At 44.5% G+C, this 26,152-nt stretch overlaps 1 protein-coding gene across 11 annotated transcripts in view; it reads right to left on the bottom strand.

Annotated features, from left to right (window-relative positions):
• Positions 1–26,152, bottom strand: part of Rbms1 (RNA binding motif single stranded interacting protein 1) — a 213,954-nt gene that overhangs the window by 112,824 nt on the left and 74,978 nt on the right. The window contains exon 1 of one of the 11 annotated variants that reach the window (XM_050121588.1): positions 15,675–15,998. The exons of 5 other annotated variants lie outside the window; for them this stretch is intronic. In XM_050121588.1, the coding sequence (XP_049977545.1) occupies positions 15,675–15,743 (69 nt within the window). In that variant the 5' untranslated portion in view covers positions 15,744–15,998. Of the gene's footprint in view, positions 1–5,285; positions 5,432–7,049; positions 7,074–15,674; positions 15,999–26,152 lie in introns of those variants that run through there. 5 more of the 11 variants (XM_050121571.1, XM_050121596.1, XM_050121622.1 and 2 more) reach the window with 5 other exon arrangements.

Below are 26,152 nucleotides of genomic sequence, written 5' to 3'. Positions count from 1 at the left end.
TAGGAAAGAGGAGTGAAAAAGAAACTTCTAGAAGCTGGGAGGAACTTCGGGCCAGAAAGGTAAAAATGGACCTTGTTGAGACAGAGCAGGAATTCTCAAGCCCCTTGAAGGCTACAGTTTCAAGAGATGCTTCTAGAATCATTTATGAACCAATCTACAAAAATATGTATCTTCTACCCCAAAAAGAGAAAAAGTCCCTCTGACTATGTCCAATGGGTCTTCAGTATCATACTCCCACCATGGAAGTTCCTGTAACTATCAATGTGTCGTTAAGTATTCTGGCCTCACTCACAGGCCCAACTGATGAATTTTGCCTCGAACAAATGTATGCTTAGTACAAGGCTGTTAGGGATAAAATGCATTCCAGACTGGAATTCTCACCTCCCAGAATCCTGGAATGTGAACTTTTTTTTTTTTTTTTTTTTTTTACCGTCAATGTCTAAACAGAGGGAACCACACACCGTGACTGGTACAGAGCACAAAAAGGAAAAGCTGGGCACAGGGAAGCATGGTCGTGCAAATGCTGGAGTTACAGTGCCATGTCAGGGAACAGCAAAAAGCAGGCGAGAAGTCTGCTGCAGGGCTCTCTGGGGTCCTGCAGGGGCGGCACAGGCCTGCCAGCGCCCTCACCGGAACAGGAAATGACCCTAGTGAATGGGACGTCGTCACAGCGGCCCCGAATGCATTACTGCACAGTGCTTCAGTGCAAACACGTACGTCACTAACAGCAAGTTTAAAGGCAAACGTCGGCATTTCCCTCCAGGTAGCCTTCTGGGTTTTACTATAACTTTCTCTCCATTTCAGAATTGTGGCCAAATCGTTAAAATTTAAAAGAAAATGACTAAAGGTAGGGCTGGGGAGTTGGCTCAGTTGGTAAAGTGTTACAGAAACATGAGGACTTAGCCGGGCAGTGGTGGCGCACGCCTTTAATCCCAGCACTCGGGAGGCAGAGGCAGGCGGATCTCTGGGAGTTCTAAGGCCAGCCTGGTCTACAGAGCTAGTGCCAGCACAGGCTCCAAAGCTACAGAGAAACCCTGTCTCGAAAAACCAAAAAAAAAAACCAAAAAAAAAAAAAAAACCAAAAAAAAAAAGAAAAAAGAAAAAAAGAAGCATGAGGACTGAGTTCATATCCTAACACCTATACTCACAAATAGGAGAGAGAGAGAGGCAGGCAAGGATAGAAGGACAGGGTGAGGAAGATGGGAAGAGACAGACAGTCCGGCCAAACCCGTGAACTCCAAGTTCACTAGGGACCTGTCTCTAAGATAAGGTAGAGGGTGATAGAGTAAGATACCTGACATCTATTTTTGGCCTCCATATGCATGCATTTGTGTGTGTGTAAGCACATGCGCGTGATACACACACACACACACACACACACACACACACACACACGGACGGACAGACAGAGAGACAGAAAGCCACTATAGCGCTGATGACATAAACACGAGAATGCCTCCCCATACATAACCAAACTTACCTAAGATTGAACTCAAAGTCAAAACAAAGCAATGAATCAAACCCAACTTCACATGGTTTCACTTGGTGTGCCTCTTACACGGACTCTGTTGGACTCACTCAGTGTACGCCTTACACAGACTATTAAACAGATAGCATCACCATTTGCTTTGGCTTATGCTCTTTCTACTCCTTTTGCACACCTTTTGGTAGCAGAGCTCACGAGCAAAGAAGGAACTACCTATGAGGAGTAAGCCAACTATGCTGTGAGGACCGAACACAGCCCACACTGGCTTTTGTACTTAGGTTTTACAACAGCCATCCACAGCTGCTTCCAAGTTGCAAACTTGGTCCTAACTATGGCAGAGACTTGGAGAAACAAAGCCTGAACAACTATCAGCGCAGCACTAGGTCGGCCATGAAAGGCACCAACAACACCATAGCACACCTCCAGCAATTATTCCCCTCGACCACCAGGAATCCCAGTTCCTCTGGGTCCTGTTTCCAATCCTGCTTCATAGATCTGACCAGGTAACAATGAGAAGGGACCTTTCAGAATCTGAAATACTTTCTCCCTTGAACTTTCCTCAACACTTTCCAGTTTTTTCACGTCATTCTCATGTTGTTTTTGAGACCGAGTCTTGGAAGGCATCTATGGCAGCCTAGAACTCAGACTCCTCCTGCATCTGATTCTCTAGGGTTAGAGTCACAGGTGTAAGCTACCAAGACTTGGCTTTCTACCACGTCTCCTTAGATCAGTCAACTGTAAGTGCTAACACGCCACACACGAGCAGCTTGCGTCTGCAGTATCTCAGGGACAGTCAGGCGAGTGGCCACTCAGAACACATGGCGGGCATCCCAGATGGGCTATCGACACCGTGGGATTGCCAAGCCTCAGCTGTGGTCTCCTTCACACAGGAACTTGCACCTAGAAACCACAGAGCAAACCCTGCATGCTAGAGTAAGGGAGGCAGGAAGAGGCTAACAGGCAAATTTGCCTACCCACAGCCAATTATATGGAAAAGACAAAACTAATTTGGAGAACAAAAGAGATTCATTAATAATGGTGTGTGGGTTTTCCAGATCACTGGTACTTTACACTGGGTTGATTTCCCAAAAGTCACAGTTATCCTTATTTGATAGAGGCCTGAAAAGAGGTGGGGAAACGGGCCTTTAGAGTGAGAAATTAAAAGAGAAACAAAAACAACAACAGAAATGAATGATTATTCAACACAGCACCGCCGAAGGCCTACTCAGGTCAGAGAATGGCTTTCAAACACACAACAAATTCTGAAGCCCCATCGACCATTTTTTTTTTTTTTAAAGACAGACACTGTACTAATTATTCCTTAGGAGAACCTTGGTGCAAGAGTGTGGCGCATTTGGAAAAGTGAAAATGGTAACAGTAGGCCAAGGCAGTGCTGGATCCAAAACCAGAGCTTTTCAAACTGGGAGACCGTACCATGACTGCATGGCCTTGGATGTCAGTTCCTATGGAGGAAATGAAAATCGGCAGCCAGCCGGGTAATCTCTTCTGCCCCTTCCAACATCAAAGGTTCCTTGAAAGTCACCTTTGCTCAAACTGTTTCTCAACATATTGTTAATAATGCAGGGTTAAGGAATTCCATGATCAAACAATTCCAGAAAATGAATGAAACACATACAACTGGACAAATGCCTTCACTGCAGAACTTCAAAAACTTCTCTGAAATTTTAAACTGTAACTCTCCTAGGCAGTACTACGCAGCACGTGATGTCGCCAACCTTCTTTGAACACTGAATACTTTAATTCCTGGGAGATTTTCAACGTTTAATAGAATCTGAGAATCTCAGCGAACACAACTGGGAAACAGCTCTAAACAACAAACTTCAGGAATCAAACGTAAAAGCAGATACCAAGAGAAGCAAGATGCCTAACAGTGGGGGCGTCCACGCAAGACCCCATAAGCTTCGCGGGATTGGTTACAGGTCTGGGCGGTCCCAGCAGGACAGGCACACCAACTGTGCAAGCTTTCTCCGGTGAGAGAGAGCGAAAAGGCTGTTTCAGGTGCTGCTCACCACATTCCCAGCTCACGACTGGAATGATGACTCTCCTCCAGCTGTTACAATCACACGATTTCCCTGTAAACGGACTTGCGAGGAGACACTTCAAGGGAGGCAGAGACTAGTGAGGGCAGCTGTGTCAGATGTCACACGGGACTCCACCTTCCATCTCAAAAAATGTCAAGCAGCCACGATCCCAATTTTGCGGGGGGGGGGGGGGGCGGGGGGTTGAGAAAAGACCTAGGAAACACAAGGAATGTGCTCGCGACCATAAATCTAACAAATTAGTTGAAATCCACATCTGTTTCCACATTTTGTCTGTCAAAGTAATTTGTGATGCTTTCAGTGTCGGTGAAATTTCCTAAGTGAAGTTTACCTTGTAGGTCAGGCAAGGGGGGGGGGAAGGGGGAAAGAAAAACCAACCAAACCACAATATTCAGTTTGTGGTTCACAGCTGGTTCACATCTCCATAAAACAAGAATCGATGTAAGGGTATGAAGGTACAGTCCTCTAATCCCGAGATTTGGGAGCATGGGAGAAAAAAAAATTATGATCCCAAAGGCCAGCCTGGGCTACAAAGGGAGATCCTGTTTCATTTAAAAAAAAAAAAAACAACTTTAATACAACTCGTTTTTAAAAGCTTAAAACAAGTGACAGGTGGTGGTGGCACACGCCTTTAATCCCAGCACTTGGGAGGCAGAGACAGGTGGATCTCTGTGAGATCGAGGCCAGAATGATCTACAAGAACTAGTTCCAGGACAGGCTCCAAAACTACACAGAGCAACCCTGTCTTGAAAAACTAAGAAAATAAATAAATAAATAAAAGCTTCTAACAAAAGTTACAGGGAGGCATACTTATGAGAGCACTTCTTAATAGTAAAGGGCATCCAAGTCCTTGCCCCACACAAGGAAGACAGTCACTAACCTTACATTTATCGACCCCCAAAATGCCACAAGGTAAGGTCATGGTTCTGCCCTTATTCCCAAACTTCAGTCAGGGGTGACAGTCTTATAATTACTTCACTTTCAGGATTCTGACCCTGCGTATTTACCAGGGCAGGCCCCATTCCTAGGAGTAGTCAGTCAACATAAAAGGGACTCCGGCTTCATTTTTTTAAAAATGTGTACCTTTTGTTTTGTTTTAGTATTGTCTTATTTTCTTCTTTTTAAGTCATTTTAATTTTAGGATTTTTTTTTGAGTGAGAGTAAGAAAAAGAATATGAAATTGGGTGGGGAAGATGTAGGAGGAACTGGGGGAGGGAAAAGAATATGGTCAAACTATGTTGTAGTTTTAAAAAAAAGAACCTGACCACGAAATAACAAGGCTTTTTTTTTTTTTAAACAAAATCCCCTCACTCTCCAGACTTTTCTTGTGTCTGAAGAAAAAGGCCACACTCCTGATCCCGAACACACACGGCCGCCCTTGCCTCCTCAGCATTCCTAAAAACACTCTCAACTTTTAGACAGTTCCCCCTGGACCGATGACAAACACCGCACAGACCCATTCTCCAGAACCCACCCTGGTTTATTACTGAAGAAAAGATCGCTGCCCGGCTCTCACCACCGCGACCTAACAACATTTCAGTGCTCACCAACTCCCCAAGAACTCCAAATGCTCCCGTCAGACTCCTGGAAACAGCGGCCCCTCTCATGCTTCCGTCTTGTCTCTCCGTACAGAAGACCTTACACCCCTCTGTCTTCCTCCTCAAGTGGCTCCGTCTCACACCTAACCCAAGCCTGTCACTGACATTCTGACATCCAGTCCCTATAGGGCTAACACTTACCTTGGTCTTTCTTTAAAGAAAGCCTACTTCCACAGCTCTTCCAAGTGCCTTGGCCACAGATTTTAAAACAGACTTCTGCAGGCTGTCACTCTTAACTGGGAGGGACTCCTTTCCTTTTTCTTTTTTTTTTTTTTTTCTTTTTTGGTGCCTGACTTTCCAAAGACACACCCTCCTCATTCATCTATTCTTTAAACCTTCTGGAATGTGCTTCCTCCTGCTCCCCCCTTCCTGCCCCTCGCACACATAGCGCTCTGTGGAAACTTCAGATCCACAGACACTCAACAGGACCTCCGACAGACAACTCTAACTGCCTTTCTCCAGTCTTTGTCTTCCATGACCTCTGGGCATTATTTACTGGAGCCAACAAGCTCTCCTTGAAAGGGCTTCTCAGTCTCTGCCTTCTCTCAGAGTCCTGATATTTCTGTCACCTACTGCTTCAAAGGCAGAGCTGCTCCTTCCTGGTTAGAACTCACCTCCCCAAGGTTTGACTTAATTTCTTTTTTTGACACCCCGCTCCCTGGAGTGTGTTCATTTACTCCCAGTGCTCCTCGCCCCAGGCTCCACTTCTCTACTGTAACTAACTGCCTTCTGAACAAACTCGGGATCATCAGGGGGGAGAATAACAAGCAACTGGTGGAGCTAAGCTAACGTGGTCAGGGCAAACTCATTGCCTTTCCATAGAAATTTTTCCCTTATGTGGCAATGAATCCGCTAGCCCCTTCTTGTGACCTGTACGACTGTCATATTCCTGTTGAACTGGGAGATGTTTTAACCTGTGGCACCTGTCTTGTTTTTTTTTTTTTTTTTTTTTTTTTTTTTCCTCGAGACAGGGTTTCTGTGTCACCCTGGCTGTCCTGGAGCTCACTCTGTAGACCAGGCTGGCCTTGAACTCAAAAGAGATCCACCTGCCTCTGCCTCCCAACTGCTGGGATTAAAGGCATGCCCCAACACCTTCTGTGTTTTTTTTTTTTAATTTCATAGATGCAATAACTTCACAGTTATAGGTGGTCTAAGTGACCAAAACAAATAAACACCAAACAAAAACACATTTGAGTTCTCTGAAATGGCCTAGTGGGAAAGGGTGCTTGCTGCCGTATCTGGTTTCTTGAGTTTGATCCCTGGCATCCACATGGTAGAAGGAGAACTCTGAATGTCAGGATGATCATGGGGGGGGGGGGAAATCTATGCACCCATGTGAGTGAGCCAAGTCCACCCTGACTTGAAGGCAACTCCCAAGAAAGCAACATAATGTACACAGCCCACTGTGTTTCTCTCCCGGAAGTATAGTGACCCATTAAAGACTGGACACTTCGTTTCAAAGAAACTGCTGTGAACTCCACAGGACACTTGGCATTCCTGGTGTCTGGACAGAATGCCAGCAGTAAAATTTAGCAAGCCTACCCCTCCTTATTATAACATCTTAAAAATGTAGAAAATCTCTGTAACACAAAGTCGAGGCCCTCCCATCAGCGAGCCCAGTGTTAGGCAAACAAGCTACCGTAGCTTTTCACCTTCTAACCCAAGACTAAAACAGGGGACTTTCTTTTCTTGAAACCCTTTCCTCTCTCAAGCAGTGTGGCAACGGCCACTCTGGCCCGCTGCCACTACTCCACGTGACATCTCTATTTTGATGGCAGCACCTTCTAAGCTCAGGCTCTGCTCTCATCTCCTTTGGCAAGCGTGGTCTCATGGCTCTCTGCCCTTCAACCTCTGCCCTGCATCCTGCTAACCTCAACCACTCACTGGTCCCCGAGTGAAACCCACCTTCCCCATCTTCAAAGCCTCTCTTGTAATTCAGCATCCACTTGAAAAGAAGCATGTGCACAATGATGCAGCTGACGTCCCCTCTCCTGAGTAAGAAACACGGGCGGGTCCTAAAGCCAGCTTTCACGTCAGCCACAGAAGCCTTCGGAGGGAACAGCCAATAAACGCAACAGTTTGGGGCCTGTGCAATGGAATGGTAACTCCTCCTATGAAAAAAACCTGAATTGCTTTCCTGTGGTTCCTCACCATCCCTTAGCTATTTCAACAGGCAGGACACTCAGCTTCCGGGTGCTTCTCACTAGCCTGACCGGCTGGCTCCTTACTTCCTTAGGACGTGTGACTACTCAGAAAACTTTAAACTTATCCTACACACTCAGTAACCAACACGACATTGCTGAGCTGCAGCTAAACTTTCCCTAAACCGAAAAGAAGAACTCTACTTGAGTTGGTGGAGAGTTTGACCTGTAACACTGAGACAAAGAAATAGATGCAAGTACCCTGCAGACCACGGGAACAGAAATGCTTAGGCTGACCACAGAGAGAGTTCTTAATCCAGAATGATGCGGTCCTTTCTTTCATTTTTGTTTTTGTTTTGGTTTGGGTTTCAAGACACGGTTTCTTTGTGTAGCCTTGGCTATCCTAGAACTAGTTTTGTAGAGCAGGCCGGTGTTCTTCAAACTCACAAAGATCCACCTGCCTCTGCTTCCCAGGTGCTGGAATTTAAAGGCATACACCACTACCACTCAGTCAAAATGTTTCATAACTTGTTCCCCCAAAGAAGGGAAAAGAACCCAGGACCTAAGTGCTAGACGACGGGAATGAAATGAACGGGAGCAGGAAGAAGGACAGAATTTAAATCAGTGGGAAATAAAGGAGCTACTACATATTGCTCCCAACCTACACAGCACCAAATTTACACAACCTGCAGAGTTATAGTCAACTGACCTATGGGTGAGCAAAATGAAAAACTGGCGCAGTGACACCATGTCTGTCTCTTACCCTATTCCTTAACCTCTGGCCCTTTATTCGTCCTCTTCTGGTCCTCAAGCCTTGGAGTCTCTGCAGCACATACCAGCAATGTCCCCTAGCCACTCCAAGTCCCCTGGGTTGCATATTGAGAATTGCTTCTACGGTGCTGTGTTTGTCTTCGCTTGCTTACAGAAATCCTCCTGGCGCTTCGTTATACATTAAACACACCTCTTTGAAGTCACACCTCCCACCAAACTGCACTTTGAAAAAGCTGTAAAGGCAGTTTTCCGACGAAGACAATCCTGACTAGTCAAAATAAATTATAACCAGAGGAGAACGTGCCAGAAGCTGAACAGCCTGGGGTTGCCGTGTGTGTAAGGCAGCAACGAAAACGCATGTGGGTATTTAATCTGTCCACAAAACTGCTGTACTTATCCGCAATGTTTAGTCAGAGAAAATGGTCAGCTGAAAGAATTTCTCAAAGCTTACAACAGCTATCCTTTAGAGTATCCATGCTGGTTCGTTTTGTCAACCTGATACAAACTAACTATAGTCTTCCAGGAGAAGGGGCCTCTGTTGAGGAATTGCCTCTGTAAGGTTGGCTGGTGGACAAGCCTGTGGGCCATTTTCTTGATTGGCAGGGATGTAGGAGGCCCCAGTCCACTGTGCGTAGTGTCACCCTGGGCAGAGGCGAGAAGCTGAGGAAGGCACTGGGAGCAAGCCAGTAAGCAGTGCTCCTCCATGGTCTCTGGTTCATTCCTGCCTCCGGCTTCCTAGTTTGAGGTCAACCCTGACTTCCCTGACTGATGGACAGGGATGTGGAAGTGTAAGCCAAATAAAAATGCTCCACCCCTGCCCCCAAACTGCTTCTAGGCATGGTGTTTAAGACAGCAACAGAAACCCAACTACGATAGTGACCTAGAATATGAAATGTCACATATTCGGCTGTAAGTCGCCCACACTAGCTCATGAAACTAAATTACTGGCTTAAAATTTTTGTGTGTGTGTGTTTTCCTTTTTTTTTTTTTTAAAGAGCTTAGGTCGTCTGTTCAAGATAGCAAAATATAATGTTCTTTAATGTAAAAAAGTATCAAAAATAAATTATTTCCAAAAGGGTGGCATAGGGTTTTTTTTTAAAGGTAGAGAATCAGAAATAACAAGAAAGATTTTACACCTTGAAGCTAAGACTCAAGAAGAGAAACAAGCAGACACACAGACAGACATACAGAGTGTGCATGCATGCATACACATGGTTCTCATGAAACAAGCAGAGCTGTGTGTGTATGAGAAAGCAGTGATGTGGGGGGGGGTCCGTTTTTCTGATAAACTTTTGCTTTGCTGCCCAGTCTGACCTTGAGTGTTCTCCCACCTGGGTCTCCACAGTAGCTAGGACTACAGGTATGCACCCTGGGGGTGAGCCCTATGCTAGTCTTTAACATTCTCAACATGAAAGAATTCTTTAGTATTTCACCACAATTTTGAGAGACTAAAGATAAGCACCCTTTCAAAGAGTTTTCATTTTCAAAAACTTGATAACCCAAGAGCTTTGCACTTGTATTCTAGGTGGCAAGAGTTAAGAAAAGTTTGAAAAAATAAAACAAAATGAAGAGCCAAGAGAGGAGGAACCCAGTCATGATCTACAACAGAAGCAGCGATGAACATTTTAGAACACGTCCTCCTGGTTCAGTTTTACTTTGCTTACTATTTACAGAGACATGGTCTCACTACATAGCTCAGGCTAGCCTCAAACTTGGAATCCTCCTGCCTTAGTCTCCTGAGTACTCTGATTATAACCATCACACTCAGCCCCAGTATTTTAAAGTTAAGTTTCTAAAAATTGCATTGAGTATGCAATTAACAAACACAAAGTAACGCCCCCTACTTTGCATTTCACTGTTTTGAAATTCCCTGTGCTTAAGAGTGGGGGTCCACATAGATTTATCTCTATTTATTTCTCCAGGTCACAGGAATCTGAATAAAGGCCTCATTTATTCTCACTGTCACTTACAAACTGTTGAATACCAACAGCTTCATTGATTCCTTAGCTTAACCAAGAATTCTGTTTCCCTATTTATTTATTAACCTTATCCTAAGTCCAGGAAACCCTATTCTCGTTGTCTACCATGTATCCATCCTATTTTAAACTCCGGGAGGCTTTAGAATGCAGCTGAGCCAAGCACTCTCAACAAATGCAATTTGAGAAACAAACACCCTCCAAACACCCATGGACACCCAAGGACAAAACGAAACAATGTTTCTGTTTCTGAATAAGGTAAAGATGCCATCTTTGAAAAACCAAACACACAAAGGCAGCAGAGGATGGACTCTGGGAAACCAAGTCTGCTTGCACCGATGGCCAAATCTGCCAGTTTTAAAGCAAATCTGAGCATGGCTAAGGATGATCCGTCAGTTTTGCTTTCTGCTTTCAAATACCTGCATAAAGTAAAAAGTTCTCCACACATAAACTGTATGTGTATGTATGTGTGTATATATATATATATATATACATATATACACACATACATACATACACACACACACACACACACAGGAGGAACTGTTTAAAGTGCTAAGTACTTCTTTTTTTAAAATGTGGTTGGGAACTCTAAGTGCTTATACCCTCCTCTGAGGCTGCCCACAGCCTTAAACACAGTCCCTTCTAAAGAGACTGTAAACAGGGTCCATTCTTTAGAGACCATGTCAAGGTCTCCTAGGACCTCACAGTGTCTCCAGGGACCACTTGCTGCTGCCTGCTCTGCGGGGACATTAATAATAATCACACCTTAGGAGAACTTAACAACCACCACCTTGTGAGTGTGCACAATTATCTTTACTCAGCAGAACCTCAGGTCAGGGAAGCGAAAAGGCCTGGGAAAGGCAGAGCCAGAGCTCAAGCCAAGGTGTTGCAGTGCAGGAGGAAGCTGCGGACCACAAAGGCTGAAGAAGGTGAAGGGTGAGATCTGCGTTTTCATCAGGCCTTAAGGGATGTGCTAAGAGGCAATAAATAAATAAATAAAAATTTTTAATGGAAAAACAAGAACAGGATGTTTTATAATCATGTTTTATAACTAGTTTTACAAAAGTGAATTGGGCTCCCCAAGGCAGAATTGCTGGATTTAGCAAATAAAAACACACAGCAAAACAAATTTGAGACACTTAAGACTTTCAAAAAAAAAAGTTATCTGAGATCCTAATTTTACTCAACATCCAATATGCTAGCTTACAACCCTGGAGCAAAGGCCTTTTTGGAACAAAAACCACCAATAAATTACAGTGCCTCAATTCCCCAGCTGAATGGAGACACCCTATGCACCTCATGTCTTTCAGAAGCTAAGTAAAGGGAAGTGCAGAAGGCTCAGCTGCTCTTGACAGGGCATCTTCCTTTTTTTTTTTTTTTTTTTTCTAGTAGCAGACTCAGCCCTTGACCCTAAAGACCTGGCTTTCAATAACCAGGCCATTTAATCTCACTGCCCATTTGATTTCCAGTGCCGTCTCCATTTTGTATGGGAATGGTGAGGATTAAACTTCACTGAGGTGAAGGGAGGAAATGACACTCTCGCCTCCAGTATTTCCTGCTCCAGGAGAATGGCAGAAACATTAGCCACAGGAATCTGGATCCCCCTCCCATAAAGAAACAGATCAAAAATGCAATCATTTTAAACAGTTTATGGCGCGGGTTCGTGACAGCTGTCCGTCCGTCTACCTCATGAAGGAAGGAGAAAAAGGAAATCCAGAAATGTGTCCGGAACACAACATGAACTACGGAAAATAGAGTGAGATGCCAAGAGGCACACCTCCCGGGGACGGTGTGCAGCCATGGAGGGGTCCACCCTTCACAAAAGCCTGTGAGTGGGCACCTAAAACCCATCACTCTGGATGACAGAGACTAGCGTGATCACAGAGACTACTGAACCACAAACACACAGAGAGAATACAATATAAAAAGAGGCTGAACTTTATTCACACATAGCAAACCAACCTCCCATCTCCGCCTCAATGTTTGCCTTTGTGTAACAAAAACATGTTGGGATTGGCTTAGGCGCTAGTCACTGAAATATCTTCCACACGCAACTTCAAGTCTACAAACTTCATGAAACACGATCTACTGAGCACAAACTGCCATGCACAGAAACTGCTTGGCGAGGAGTTATCAACAGCTTTCTATGTCATCTCCTAAACTAGGCCAAACACTGAATCACCGTGGAATTCCTCACGTGCAACTACACCCAGTTAATCTTCAAGAAAGCAGCAAACTGTGTAAATCTACTTAAACCGGGGTGATAAGCACCTCACTCGCCAAAAGCCAGCGAGGTTGACTGAGAAACTCCTCTTAGATGGCAAGCCGGGCTCATTGGTGAGAGAGACAGACAGACACGCTGAAATTCTTAGCGCTCGCTCACCTACTTCCAGAACCCTCTGACAAACCACTAGGGCAACACACTCAGCCAAAAAGGCTTTGCTACATGTCGTGATCTGCAAAACTAATACTGCATGACGTCACTGAGTCAACTATCCCAAGAAAGAGCTGCATGAAGGAAGTCAGGAAACATGACCAAAAAAAAAAAAGAAAAAGAAACTCAAGATACATAACCCGAAATAAAACTGAATAAAACTGGAAATACCCACTTTCCATTTGTAAAGACTTTTCAAGTATGAAGCACTTTCTTTTCCTTTTCAGGTCACAGCGAGATATATTTTCACAATTGCAAAAGTCCTGATCAATGGTTTCATTTCCGTTGAGGGATGCTGGCTGCACATTGCCAGACTGTATCTACTTAAGGAATTTCATGTCTATAATTCACAACCTCCAGTGATAGTATGAGCCCACGTCTTCAGAAGCTTAAAACTACTAACTTTTATCTAGGCACTGACTAACAGGTAACCCTGCGAGCACTCACACGCCTAGGCTGCTGGCCTGAGCCGGGCAGGTGGATGTACCCACGGGCCTGTGATGCAGGAAAATCCTGTTTATCCCAGGTGCCCTGGCTCCAGCACCTGGGGAGAGAAGGATGAGCAAGGCCCACCTCTGCTTCCACTGAAATTGGGTGACTCCTACATATGTAAAATGCAGAATGGACTAACCATGGTTCAGCAGGGCAAACCTCAGACATGGATGCTCACACCAAACACCGTGAACTCATCAAGTGCTGTCACACCCTTCCCTTCTGTGTCACAGCCCACACCCACACACAGACGAGGGTGGGGAGGGGACGAGGGAGCCATGGGGACTGACACCAAGAAACTTTGCATGGGTGTTCCCGGGGATGAGCCAAACATGTCAGGAGGCCTGTAGTGTGAGGTCTTAAAGCCAACTGGCTGGAATTGAAGTCCCGGCTCCGCACACTGGGTGGTGCGGACTCTGGGCAAGTTATTTAATCCCCGCCTCAATGTTCACTGTAAAGTGGAGACTAACATGACCTGCCTCACAGGGCTGCTATCAGTGTGGTGAAATCTGTTAATCCACAGAAAGCATTCAAAATACCAGGCAGCAGATAGTGAGCGTCTCCTAGTCTACCTGTAGAAGAGTGGTTCTGACTTGAACACGTTCCAAAGGTGATTTAAGTACCCCTTACCCTCCTGTTTTACTCCAAGGAAGTTATCTGAAATCAGCTCACAGCTGATTATGTATTTCTAGATTAAAATCAACCCGAATTATAAGCCTTAAAATTGCCAATTCTGTCACCGAACTGAAGAAAGCATTATGAACTGAAAGGTGCGAGCTTAACATCACAGAATATTAGTGTATACACACACACACACACACACATGATTAATTAAATTTCCCATTCAGGCTAAGCCAAGATGAGATCATGAAGTCACTCAGGGTAACCCAGGTCCCTGCTGGAAGTGTGCTTTGCCAGTGAATGGCAAAATACTAACAAAAGAGACCTTTGACTCAAATACCACCGGTACCCGGGGTCTTGTGTCTGTATAATGCCTGCACATTCATTTCTTTCTTTGCCTATAGAAAAAAAAAAAAGAGAAAATCTGTTTGTTTTTTCTGATTCAGCCAAAGCCCTTTCGTCTTTGAATCTAAGGAGAGTCCTGAAAAGACTGCATCTTATCAGCCAGCTCCAGCCAGCAGGCTGTCCCCCCCCCCCCCTCTACACACAAGCCTCCAGCCTCTCTCAGCAAAAGGCCTCCCCCTCAGAGCCTTTTCCCATTTCAGAGCTAACACCCTGCTGGGTTTTGACAACAAATAAATGAACAGACAAGGCCCTAACATAATTAGCCATCTTTTCAGGTAGAGAGAGGTGGTGGGGGAGGAGGGGCTGCGAGGAGACTTCCTGTAAATTGGCTTGGCTTCTGAAGCTGACGCTAAGACAGAGCATCTGAGGGCACTTATTTTAAATAAAGCCACCTGAAGTGAGTTTTGGGAGATGCCTGTTTGTGAACCCTGCCAATCTGGGCACTGATGTCAGCCAAGGCATCAGTGCAGATTTTAATTCTGTCATCCAGGTGAAAGTGACTGTGGGGGCATGAAAATCGGGGACATTTACCTCTTTTAAAGAGAAATTAAATAACAAAGAGTCAAAGAGAAGATAGAAAATTATACTTTTTGACACCGTGGAAACATTTCAGATGGACTGTTGGTGGGACAGTTTTTTTGTTTTGTTTTGTTTTAAAAAAAAAAAAAGCAATTTAGACAGTGGGAGAAATAGTCCTGTGAACAGCCACAAGACAGTCACCAGGCATCACTGCCATGCATCTGGATCTTAATGGAACCACAGTTTTCAGGGAGGGATACAGTTTGCTCGTACATTACTGGGATAACTTAATTGATCTGTCTCTGAGGCTGAGGATGTAGACTAGAGATTTATTATGGAGGGAAAAGATCCACAATACTGTTAAGGTTTTTTTTTTTTTTTTTTTACCCCAACAAGCATTTTGCCACTGACCTCTAAATGAGTTTAACCTTTTCTAAACAGACCTACACATTTTTAACATAATTTAGAGCTAGGTTTTGTTTTCGCTGCTGCTGAGGCTGTCGGATTTATCACAACATGGCTTCAGTAACCTCCTTTCAAAAACAAAGATGAAAAACAAAAGACCGAAACTAAAACCTGCCGCTTGCACTCCTTTTCCAGGCAGGGGATTCGGATCTAACCTTTTAAGAGCCTTTGGCGTCCAATCTGTTAGAAAAATGTATGAAACAAAATTAGAATAGGAAAAGACGTGTGTATGACTCAGACGTATCCCAGTATCTCTGTCACAGGATTTCCCTGTGTTTCTAAAAACCCTGAGAAAGTGTCAGAAGTTCCTGGTTTTTTTTTTTTTTTCTTCTTCTTCTCTTTCTTTTTAAAAAAATAAGAAGGGGGCGCGCGCGAATAAACACACACACACACACACACACACACACCACATACACACGTCTTCCGGGTTCCCTATGAATCAGACAGGTTTCTTGGAGGTCCCCAGCGCAATGCTCAACGGTGTCCCCCGACTTATGCCGGGCTCCTCTGCACACAAAGGTCTCCAGGAAAATCCCAAACTTGTTGCAGGCCGGCGGAGCTCCTGGCCGCGCGCCCGTCCGTCCCACCTCTCGGCCCGTCCTGGTCCCGGTCCCCTGGGCATCTCCCCGCCCGCCGCCTTCTTCCGAGACACGGTCACCGCCCCGCGCGATCGCCGCAGGCCCGGGGAGCGCGGCAGCCTCACCTGCTTGCGGTAGGGCGTCCTGCAGCCGCCGGCGGCGCCGGGGTGGCCGCTGCCGCTGGGGAAGATCATCGCGGGCGCGGGGCGCTGGGGAAAGGCGGGCCGCGGCGCTCCGGGGAACTCCCTCTTGGTTGTCCGGGCCGGCGGAGGCGGCGGCGGCGGCCGGGGACTGGCTCGCGGCTCCCGCCCTAAAAGTGCGGCGCAGCGGCGCGCGCGGCCGGCGACTCTCGAGCAGCTCCGGGGGCCGCCGCCCTGCGTGCCATGGACCGGAGTTCGCGCGCGGTGCCGGCGGCAGCGGACGAGCAGCGCCGCCGCGTCCCCACCTCCCGCCGCCTCAACCACCGCCCCGAGAGCGCGCCGACCGGGGGCGGGGAAGCGGCCGCGCACCGCCTAGTGCCGCGCCCAGCCCTCCCGCGCCTCCCGCCCGCCCGCCGGCTTGCCTGCTCGCCGGCCGCGCCCGCTCCCCCGGCCTCGGCCCCCGCGCACGGCCTCCCCGGCTGGGGCGGTAACCCGGACTGCGCGGCGCCCCCATCCCGCGCAATGGTTGGGTCTGGCGCCCCGCCGGCCGCACATTCCTGGGAGCAGCCACCCCAGGCCCTTCCTTTGGCGACGCGTCGCCGGGGCTTCGCGCCCCACTTGGTGGCCCCTTTTAAGGGCATCGTTCCGGGAACCGCTGGAACACCTGGATAGGAAGCCAACTGGCCGCCTTTTCTTTCATCTTCCGCTTGAGCCCCTATTCCCGAAAAGGCGCGGATAATTACTCCCACTTCCCGGTACAAAATCAGCCTTCCAGCACACCTCTTCGTCCCCCAATTCGCATACTACACTTTTGTAGAGCAAACGTGTTTTTCTCTCCGGTCCCTCACCCAGAGACGCCCAGCAAAGTTTTCAATTTCATTCTTGTGCCACAGGGGAAGAGTTTTCCTTCAAAACGACAGTATCAAAAAGGCAGTGAAAAATCATATAAGCCATCTGAGTGGGAGATGTGTCCTTCCTGAAAACGACATTAATTGAAACAGGAATGCGCCCTCAACTTAGTTATTAAATACGACAGGGCAAGAAAGGGACAAAGACAGGAGTAATTTCCTTTGTTCCCAGGTTGAAAAAAAAAATAAAAACTGCTTCTCCCGCGGCTCTTTTCACAGTCACCCCTCAGGATGTATCAGGCTTTGAACCTGTGTGATGTAGAAACCTCAAAAGCGAGTGGTCATGACATGCATGCCATTTCTGGGTAGGGTACTATGACTGATTGCAGTCTTTAAATTGGCGGACTCCCTAGCAAGTATTCCAGTATTCCGGGATTACAGCCATGGTACACACACACACACACACACACACACACACACACACACACACACACAGGTCTTCCTTGGCTTCTAACATCTTCCTGGAAAGGCCCATCTGCTATGATAATGAAAAACCCCAGCTTGTCTAACAAGTGAAGGGACTCAACTTCTGGCTGTCACCATGGAAGCGGTGAACGTCGGCTTTCTAGCAAAAGTGAGGCCATTCAGAGGCCTTTCTGACAACAGCAAGTTTTGAAAAATAGACTTCCCAGATATCCTGCTGGTGACTTGGCAAACTGCTTCCATGTTCCCCAAAGCTCCAAAAAAGTAAAGCGATCCATAGTAAAGTCTCTCCTACTGAGAGCAAAACACACACACACACACACACACACACACACACACACGTAATCCTAATTCTTTTCAGGTATTTAAAAAAAGGAGAAAAATAAAAGATAGGGCTCCTTGGTGCACAATGGGCAAGTAAAAACTTTCTCCATAAAATTTACGGGATCTCTGCCCCTTAAAGAATTTAAAAAGATTACAGCACAGCGGGCCTGTGCAGCAGTGGGGGATACCAGAGCTATCTTCCACTACTCTATACATGCAGTTGTGGTCTCCTCTCATCATGACCCAGCACAAATATAAAGTGGACAGATTTAGTTCCGCCTGTTCAGGTCGAAGGCACCTTTTCCGGAGGACTTACTAACCCTGTCCCCTCAGCCATCAGCACGATTCCAAACAGTCATCTATGGAAAAGGCCCCATGCACAACCTCAGTTGTCACCACTGGTCTCTTAGGAAACCACAATCAAAACCACAGAAGAACAGTATTAATTTTTTTTTATGGTTTTCCCCTCAAGTCATGATGCACTTGCTGGGTTCTGATCCACTGGATGCTGTTCTGTTCCGAAATGCTAACACTCGATTGGATAGTAGTTCTCTAGAGATAAAATGTTAGCTGATAAAAAAAAATTAAAGAGACAACAAAAAAAAAATTCTGATCCTAGTAGAATGTGCTTCCCCCCCCCAAAAAAAAAAATGAAAGAACGAGAACGGACTTTAAGACTAAAAATATCTAAGAATTAACATGTATAGTGTCACATAAACTGCTTAATAAAGAGAAAACATAAGATGTGTTTAAAAAAAACAACATCAAAAAATGTACATTTGGGTTCAAAAGTTCCAAACATCAAATAGACTGAGAATTTAGCTACAGAGCATTAATACAAAGAAGATTGATCTTCCTCAAAATGCATAAAAGGTAACGAGGTCACTCATATTTAAAATATGCAACTTAAGGGAAGTAACAGGGATATGAAATCATGTATGTATCATATACAATCAATTCTTGATAATCTATGAGCACAGAGCTGTAAGAGCAGTGACAGGGATGGAGTTTAGTGAGGACCCGTTAGAAAAATGAACTTATTATTTTTTTTTTAAGACATGTATTTTAAAACAAAAACTGAAGAAACAGTCTGGAGAGTCAGACTGCAAAGGTGAGCATCAAAGGTGAGAATCGGTGTAGTGGATCTTGTCCTCTTTGCAGGGAAACTGAGACCACAGTGGCCTGAGCTGTACACCTCCTCCTCCCCCACCCTCGGCCCTAGGTAAAGCTGTGGGAACCTGACCCAAGGGGCAGGCAATCCACAGACTGGCCAGTGACCTATGATCTGGGTGGGATCGAAAACGTGAACTCGCCGATCTGACTCTCACCCATGGGAATTTGATTCAGAAAACTCCTAGGGCTAAACCAGTTAGGAAAGGGACAGAAACAGAGAGAGTGCCTGAGGGTAGAGAGGGAGGCCACGACAAGCCAAAACCATATGCGAGCCAAGGTTATGAGGAAGCAGAAACTATGAGTAAACAGGAAGCTGAGTGGCAGCAGACAGCAGGCTAGCAGAGCAGACACCAGGAGCCCTGAGCCCTTGGTGGTGAGAGAGATGCTGGAGGGAGCTGCTGTCCCTGGAGATGCTTAAGCTCCTCAGAGTAGCAGCCCCTCAGTCACCATATATGTGCTTAAACCACACCCCTGGTTAGATGAATTGAAAGAATTTCTTGTCTCTTTATAATACAGGATGCAAAATTAAAAGCAGAGCCGAACAAATCTCTCTATTTCAGTTCCCCACTTGCTCTGGCGCAGGATTTGGAGCAAGTTTAGTTGGCCTCTCTCAGCGGCTCAGGTTGTCTTCACAAGCTTGCTGTTCGTACAGTGTTACATCAAAAAGGTTCCGGGCTCAATAAATGGCAGCTGCTACTGTTGTCCTCCCGGTTTTATAGCAGTGGAGGGTGGTATAATAATATCTCATGCTTGCATAGTAAGCCTGGAAGATCATCGAAGAACAGAGGCGAGTGTACATTGGTTCTCCATGGCAAGTACCAGGTGCATTTAAGGGGCGGTCATTTAAGGAAAGGCATTTAAGGAAAGGCAAGGGAAACAGATTCACCTACCTGTTGAGGCCCTAAGCAATATCAAGAGTAGTCTTAAAAATTGAGGCCTGCGTAGGGTTCAAAGACTGAGCCCTGAAACTCTCTCAAGATCTGTAATGTTGCATTAAAAAAAAAAAAAAACTATCTCAAGTTCCTAGGTAAGGCTCTGTAACCCTGGCAGAAGTAATGCAAGGCCTTAAGTGGTAAGTGCTGGGCAGGTGGGCTAGACTGTAATGTGCTGTGGCAGTCCACAGCAGGGGAGATCGATACAGGATACAACATGGGTGTGGAATACTCGGCTACATAAATGTTTTGTTTGGGAGCACGTTCAGAAGGAAGCCCTGTGCAAAAGACCAGGAAATACAGACACAGACAAGGTCTGTGGGGTCGTCAGAGCTGAGCTCATTGCTGGGGAAGAGTCAAAAGCCCACGGGTTCCGACCCCGATACATACTAGTATCCATAGTGCTGAGCCTCTTTTAGGCGAGCAACATTTGAGAGGAGTGACTAAGAACCAAAACAAGCAACCAAATCAGTGCGGGCGAGGGATTTCTCAGTTTGAAAAGTGTCTACCAAGGAAGCTTACTTAGCATGCCCCACACCAGTGTGGCAGAGCACAATTATAACCCAAGGCTGAGGCAGAATCGAGCAGCTCCTCGGGCCTGCCGACCACCCAGGCTAGCCTATCTGGTGAGCTCCAGGCAAACGAAAGACCCTGTGTCAAAAGACGTGTTTTTAAGGATGACTCCCAAGGTCATTTTCTGGACCCCACATGCCAGCATCTGCACAAGCACGTGTATGAACACACCCACACATGCACACTTGTGTGAACAGAAAGACACAGACAGTGGGGTGGCGCCAACTTCTAAAAGGCTGTTCAACAAGATGAAAACAACATTCCCCTGTCAGTAAAGAATGGGTCTACAGTGGGCTCTGTCCGCGTGTCACACACTAAAACACTGGAAGGACCCTGTTTTATTTGGGTCAAATTGGAAACCTAAAGGAAAAATAAATTTTTTTCAACGTTGTTGCAAATCACAACCCTTAGTGTATAAAATATTGGTGTAAGTTGTTCACATAAAAAAAAATCCCATTTAAGAGTGTGTTTAAAAGCTCATAAACTTCTGACTGACTACTAGCAAAATAGAAGTAAAAATATGAGGTCAACAAATTCCTTATATTTCCATTTTTATACAAAATAGAGTTAGGAAGTACTCTCTCTCTGAAATAGAACCATATTTTCTAGAATGTACTAGTTTGCTTTAAAGTTGCACGTCTTTTTCCAGACTCATAGGCTCCCTGGAGATGTACAAACTCACACACATAGAAATGAAAGCACTACAATAATATAAAACTGCAGCTGTACGTCTAGAATACACACAGAACACCATAAACACAGCCATATGCTGATGACGCTTATGAGAAGCCATGCTTGGATTGCTCCGAAATCGCTCCTAGTGAGCAAAGCAAAGACAAGAGTTTGGCCCAAGTGCAGCCTGTCTGCATGGATGATTAACTAATAATAGCTGTCATTTACTGTGTCATTTCACACAAACATACTACAGACACAACACATGTCAGAATGCCTGTCTTTTTTTACCCAAAGTCACAGATCCAATCGATAGTGCAAGTGAGGTTTGAACTTGGATTTCTCCACTCCAAAACCAAATCTAATGTCTATATTACTACTAAGTATTAATAAAGTTTATATAAATATATATATGTGTGTGTGTGTATTATGTATTATAACACTCTCTTACAATGTTGGGGCATGGCCATAGCTCCCATCAGCCACAGATCTAGGGAACAACCAATCCTCTGAAGTCCCTTGCATTACCAAGTCATGCTGTTCACTAGATTAAACCTACGATATGCATTTTCAATTTAGGACACATTGGAGTTGCATTGGGCTTATGAGAGTGCAACCCTATTTTAGGTTAAGGAGATCTGGACACTGAACTTCTTATTCAGTTGACTTGGGCAAACCTTGCACTGTTAGAAAATATTTTGAATCGTTCAGATATAAACTCTAGCTTCAACCTAATACTTAGATCTCACTTTACTAATGGTTACTAAGGTGGGCTCTCTGACCACCCATTTTATTTGGGGGGACAACTGGAGGGATGGAATTGTGATAGGGGCAAGAAGGACTATCTTCCACAGGCTGGCATGACGTTAAGAAACTTCCAGAATTCTTAAATGAAACTGGCAACATACTTTCCCTCAAAAAGCCATAGAAGACATATTTGAGATTAGTTTAATTGTAAAATTATATGTCAACCAAAACCTTAACTACCATTTAAGACATTTATTTCTATGGAAAAAACATGTTTCAAAATTTTTTTAAAGTTATAAATAATTTGGATGCAGTCATTACTCTCAGCTTGAAAATATTAATACAAATTAAAAGATCACTCAAACTTCTGATATAAAACCTCTAAAAGATATATTCTTCCCTATGTGTTTTAATAAAAACAATAGATAGTTTGGTCTTTCTAAAACAAAACAGAACAAAATCATTCAAATGAACAAGTTAAAACTTGAGTATTTTGTACTTTTTTTTTGGTTTGCATGACAATGAATTTGTACCTGTAGCTCACACTCTATAGAAAAAACCATCAAGTCTTTGAGAAACTGGGATAAGGTGAAAGTCATTTTCACACACTGTGAGTTACTGTTTTCCTGAACTACCCACATGGAAACATCTATCTTCTACCCTCTTCACTGTGGAGACGTAGTATGGGAGCTGCTGGATTACGAGCAGACCTATAAAAGTCTGAGGGCCTGTTTTCAAACTATCTCAGATAACTCCAAGAAGTTTCCACAAATTGTAGTTAAACTCGTAAGTTCTGAAGGAAAGCTATCATTACAGGGTAATCTCTGGAATTAGTAAGATAATCATCTCTGCACGTGAGCACACTGGGGCAAGAGTAACAGCTGGGGAAAGGAGGGGGGGGATTCCTAATTGCACCCACCTCTCTGCTACGGCATCTTCAAAGAGACAGAAAGCAGTTGGGAAAGTGAACAGAGTTTGTCAAAACTAGAGCCAACGTCTTTAAATCATGGAAAACCAAAATGAATTCAAACCTGGAATAGCCACCTCCTTTCCATGAGTAAAATTCTGCTAGACGAAAGACAACTTTGACAGTGCACAGCAAACTGTACCTGGGACTAACAAACCCCACGTCATCTGGGAAGGGTGAAAAGGTTGTTATAAGACAATGCTAAACATAAGGGCAGGTCTCTAATAGGCATTCAGCTCAAACATTGCAAACATGAAAGACAGCCAATGAAAAGTTCCTTCTCTCTTCAGTTGCTGAGCTCGTTATTAAATTAGGTCTCTTTCACCTGAAGAGGAAGATGTTGGAATAATTAATGACGTCCTTCATGGAAATGAGACTGCTGAAAAGCTTTTCTTTCTCCAATGAATTATAAAGTTCAAGCCAGAATAAATAGCATTACAAGTGGATTTCTACTCAGTTGAATATGTATGAAGGCAAACTTTCCAACATTAGGAAATGTAGCTTAGAATCCTGAAATAGGATACCTTAAGGAGCTTACATAAAACTCCCCCCTTCCCCCCCCAAGTGTTTTTAAGAATGACAGATTCGGGGTTCTCTAACACACTTAACACACGGGGTATAGTGACGACAGACCTGTGTCAAATTGATACTCCCAAGGTGAAGGGAAGGCAAGTGAAGAAATTCTGGGGTTGTCATGACAATATGACTGCTCATGACATCAGCAATTCCTAATTCCAAACTGTAAGGACACTCCTAGAACACTCAAGTCATATCAAGCACATAGTCCCTGAACCACCGTCCATCCAACCCCCAACCTAACATTAAGTACAGTGGTTGAGAGAATGATGTTGCTAACCACAGAATTATTGTAAGAATCCAAGACTCTGCTCACAGAGAGAGGCAGGAGGAAGTGGATAACTTCTGAAGACATCAGAATATTTCAGACACATAAACACACATGTATTCATGGCTGTAGGCATAATGTATGCATTAACATGTTGCCATTCATAAAAATATTTTATCATTCCATTAAAGACTCAAGAGATGTAGGCAGGGCAGATGTCTCCAGCATCTCTGTGAACAGGCAAGTTACGCAACTTGACAAAAGTCATGAAGGCCAAAAGTACAGAATTTCAAGGCTAGAGAGAATTGTTATAAGGGCGAATCCCTATGTCTAACATACAATAATCATTTGACAAATATTTTTAAAATTAAAGGTAGGATTATTTTATTTTATTACATGTATTTATTTATGGGGGTGCATGTGCTCTATATGTAGAGAACAGAGTTGGTCCTCTCCTCCCATGTTATGGGTCCTGAGGAGAGAGAGAAATCAGGTCGTCAGGCTTGATGCCAAGCACCTTTACCTCTTGAGCCATCAGATGAACCCTCAACAAGTACTTCAGTGATTGAATGAACACTGCTCTCTCTCTCTCTCCTTGGACACACGAGCTAATGATGAATGTCTCACATCGCTCTGAAGTTGCCCACATTTATAACAAACTTCAAGGCTAAACCACCTCTGGAAACATTACTCCTACTCCAGGGCCAGATTCTATGTCCTTTGGAGATTTATAAAGTAATTTTTCTGTGTTCTATATCCTTATAAAGTGGGGTAAAGTCATTTTTGGCGGGGTCTCCACAACCTCCTGGGATTGCCCAAGCAGTGCATAAGTCCTTTGATTATTTACTTATTTACTTACCATACTGTCCTTCATCAGGGAGGTTTTGTTGGCTGAATAAATGGCAGGACAAGCTAGCTTTCTTACACAAATGAGTAAACGGTAAAGTGGCTGTTTTATTCTTCAGTCCATGACCATGAATACATGAGTCAGAAAGAGCTGAATATCAGAGAAGTGATCAAATCTTGGAGAATATATTTTACAAATGTTGTTACAGTGAATCTTTGCTTTAATTTCTCGACTATTTGGGATTTAGAGAGAGATTATAGCACTGCTGCATTTTGTATCTGTATGTGATATTTTAAAAAAAATGATTTTTATTTGTGATTATGTGCACAGGAAAGCAGGTTCCCGCGGAATCCGGGAGAGGTTGTTGAATCCCTTGAAGCTGGAGTTATAGATGGTTGTGAGCTGGGAACCAAATGTGGGTTTTCTAGAACTGCTCTTCACTGTTAAACAGTCTGTCAGGGCCCTCCCAGTAGGAGACTTTTAAAGAAATGGAATTCTGTAAAATGGCCTCTCTTGACCTCAACTGTTGGGAGTAAAAAACAAAAAATCTTCTTGCTTTCCTTTTTGGATAAAAAAGAAGTGTCTTCCTCATGTCTCTGCCACCAATGTCCTATAAATATTTAGACATTAACTCTACATCATGTAATCTAAGACATTACTGATTATAAGTGCCCAAAGTTACTGAGACGCTACCATTAAAAATAAGGTAGATGACAGTAATTACAGGACACCATAAACTATAATGCATACTAATTTCAAAGGGCTTGATATTTGAAGGGTGAGTCTTACTATCAACAACATGGTACCCAGGTGCTGAGCACACTTCATACACATAGACACAAGTGTCTTTTTCATTCATAACTTATATTGTAGGAGCATGTTCTCACAGACACTCATGGGAAAGCTTCCTCAGAACTAAGAGCACAGAGGGAATGAATCACACACTCAATCCCACCGAGGAGAAAGACAATAGCAGGAGCGGGCAGAGGGCATCAGCATGAGAACGCTTCTCCTCCTCTCCCCAGAAACACCATCACAAAGAGCAAGTTAAGCCGTGTTTCCTTCCTCAGCCATTTCCTCACCATCATACCCATGATCTGTGCAGGCATTTATTTCACTAGAAAGATTAAAGGGAGCTGAACTGAAATCTGTTTAAGTCTTTGCCCACCTCTTCTCCACGTACCGCTGTTAGTGCTTTGGAAGGTAGCAATGGCAGATACAGGTGGAGATAGGCCCACCCTTTCCTACGACACAGCGGAATTCCATCCTACTCCTCTCACAGATTCCCATCACCTCCAGGACCTGGTGTGGCCGTTCTCAGTCGTCCTAGGGCTTCAGATTAGAAAAGGAACTGCTGTGTAATCACAATAAGTCAGAGAAAAGACATATATGAAATGGCTATCACCATCCTTAAAACAGAGAGAAGGACAACATGGATGAAAACCCATCACTTTACAGACGAGGCAAGCCAGCTATGGGCAGAGCTTTGTTTTTGGAGCAACACCCATCACATAAGGACTCCTGCGTCCAGGAACTGACTGGTCTTCTGGCAGTTCCTCCGTGGCCTTATAGGGCAGGGCGCTCCTTATCATTTCAATGCTGTGACCCACAAGAAAAAGCAAAACAGACTGGTTTTAACCAAAGCTTTGGGATTAGCTATAAATTTCATTTACGTGTAAACATTCTGCTGTTACAAGTGAACTTTATCATTGTTCCAACCCTAAAAATCATTTTAAGATATTAGGAACACACCTAACAAAAGATATGTACCAAGCATTTAACTCAGGACTTGGTACACAGAAGTATTCAAATGTTAGTTCATTAATGTGTAAATTAATGATGGAGCAGTCTCTTCTAAAACTATGTTTTAGGGGCTGAGGATGCAGTACAGTGGTGGAAGCTTGTCTGGTACTCACAAGGCCCTGAGCTCAACTTCCAGGACTGCAAAAGCAAAACTACGAGTATGTAAGAACCATCCCAATTATGTGTCATTAGAAACATTAGAAACAAGGCTGTTTACTGAGGTCCATGTTAAATCAATAACAAGTTAAAA

This window comes from Alexandromys fortis, unplaced genomic scaffold (assembly GCF_014885135.2).
Source record: "Alexandromys fortis isolate MF-2015 unplaced genomic scaffold, M_Fortis_MF-2015_v1.1 scaffold_8_9099976_23576923, whole genome shotgun sequence".
NCBI classification, from domain to species: Eukaryota; Metazoa; Chordata; class Mammalia; order Rodentia; family Cricetidae; genus Alexandromys; species Alexandromys fortis.
The sequence above is the reverse complement of the archived record's forward strand: the minus strand, read 5'-3'. Positions and strand labels throughout refer to the sequence as shown.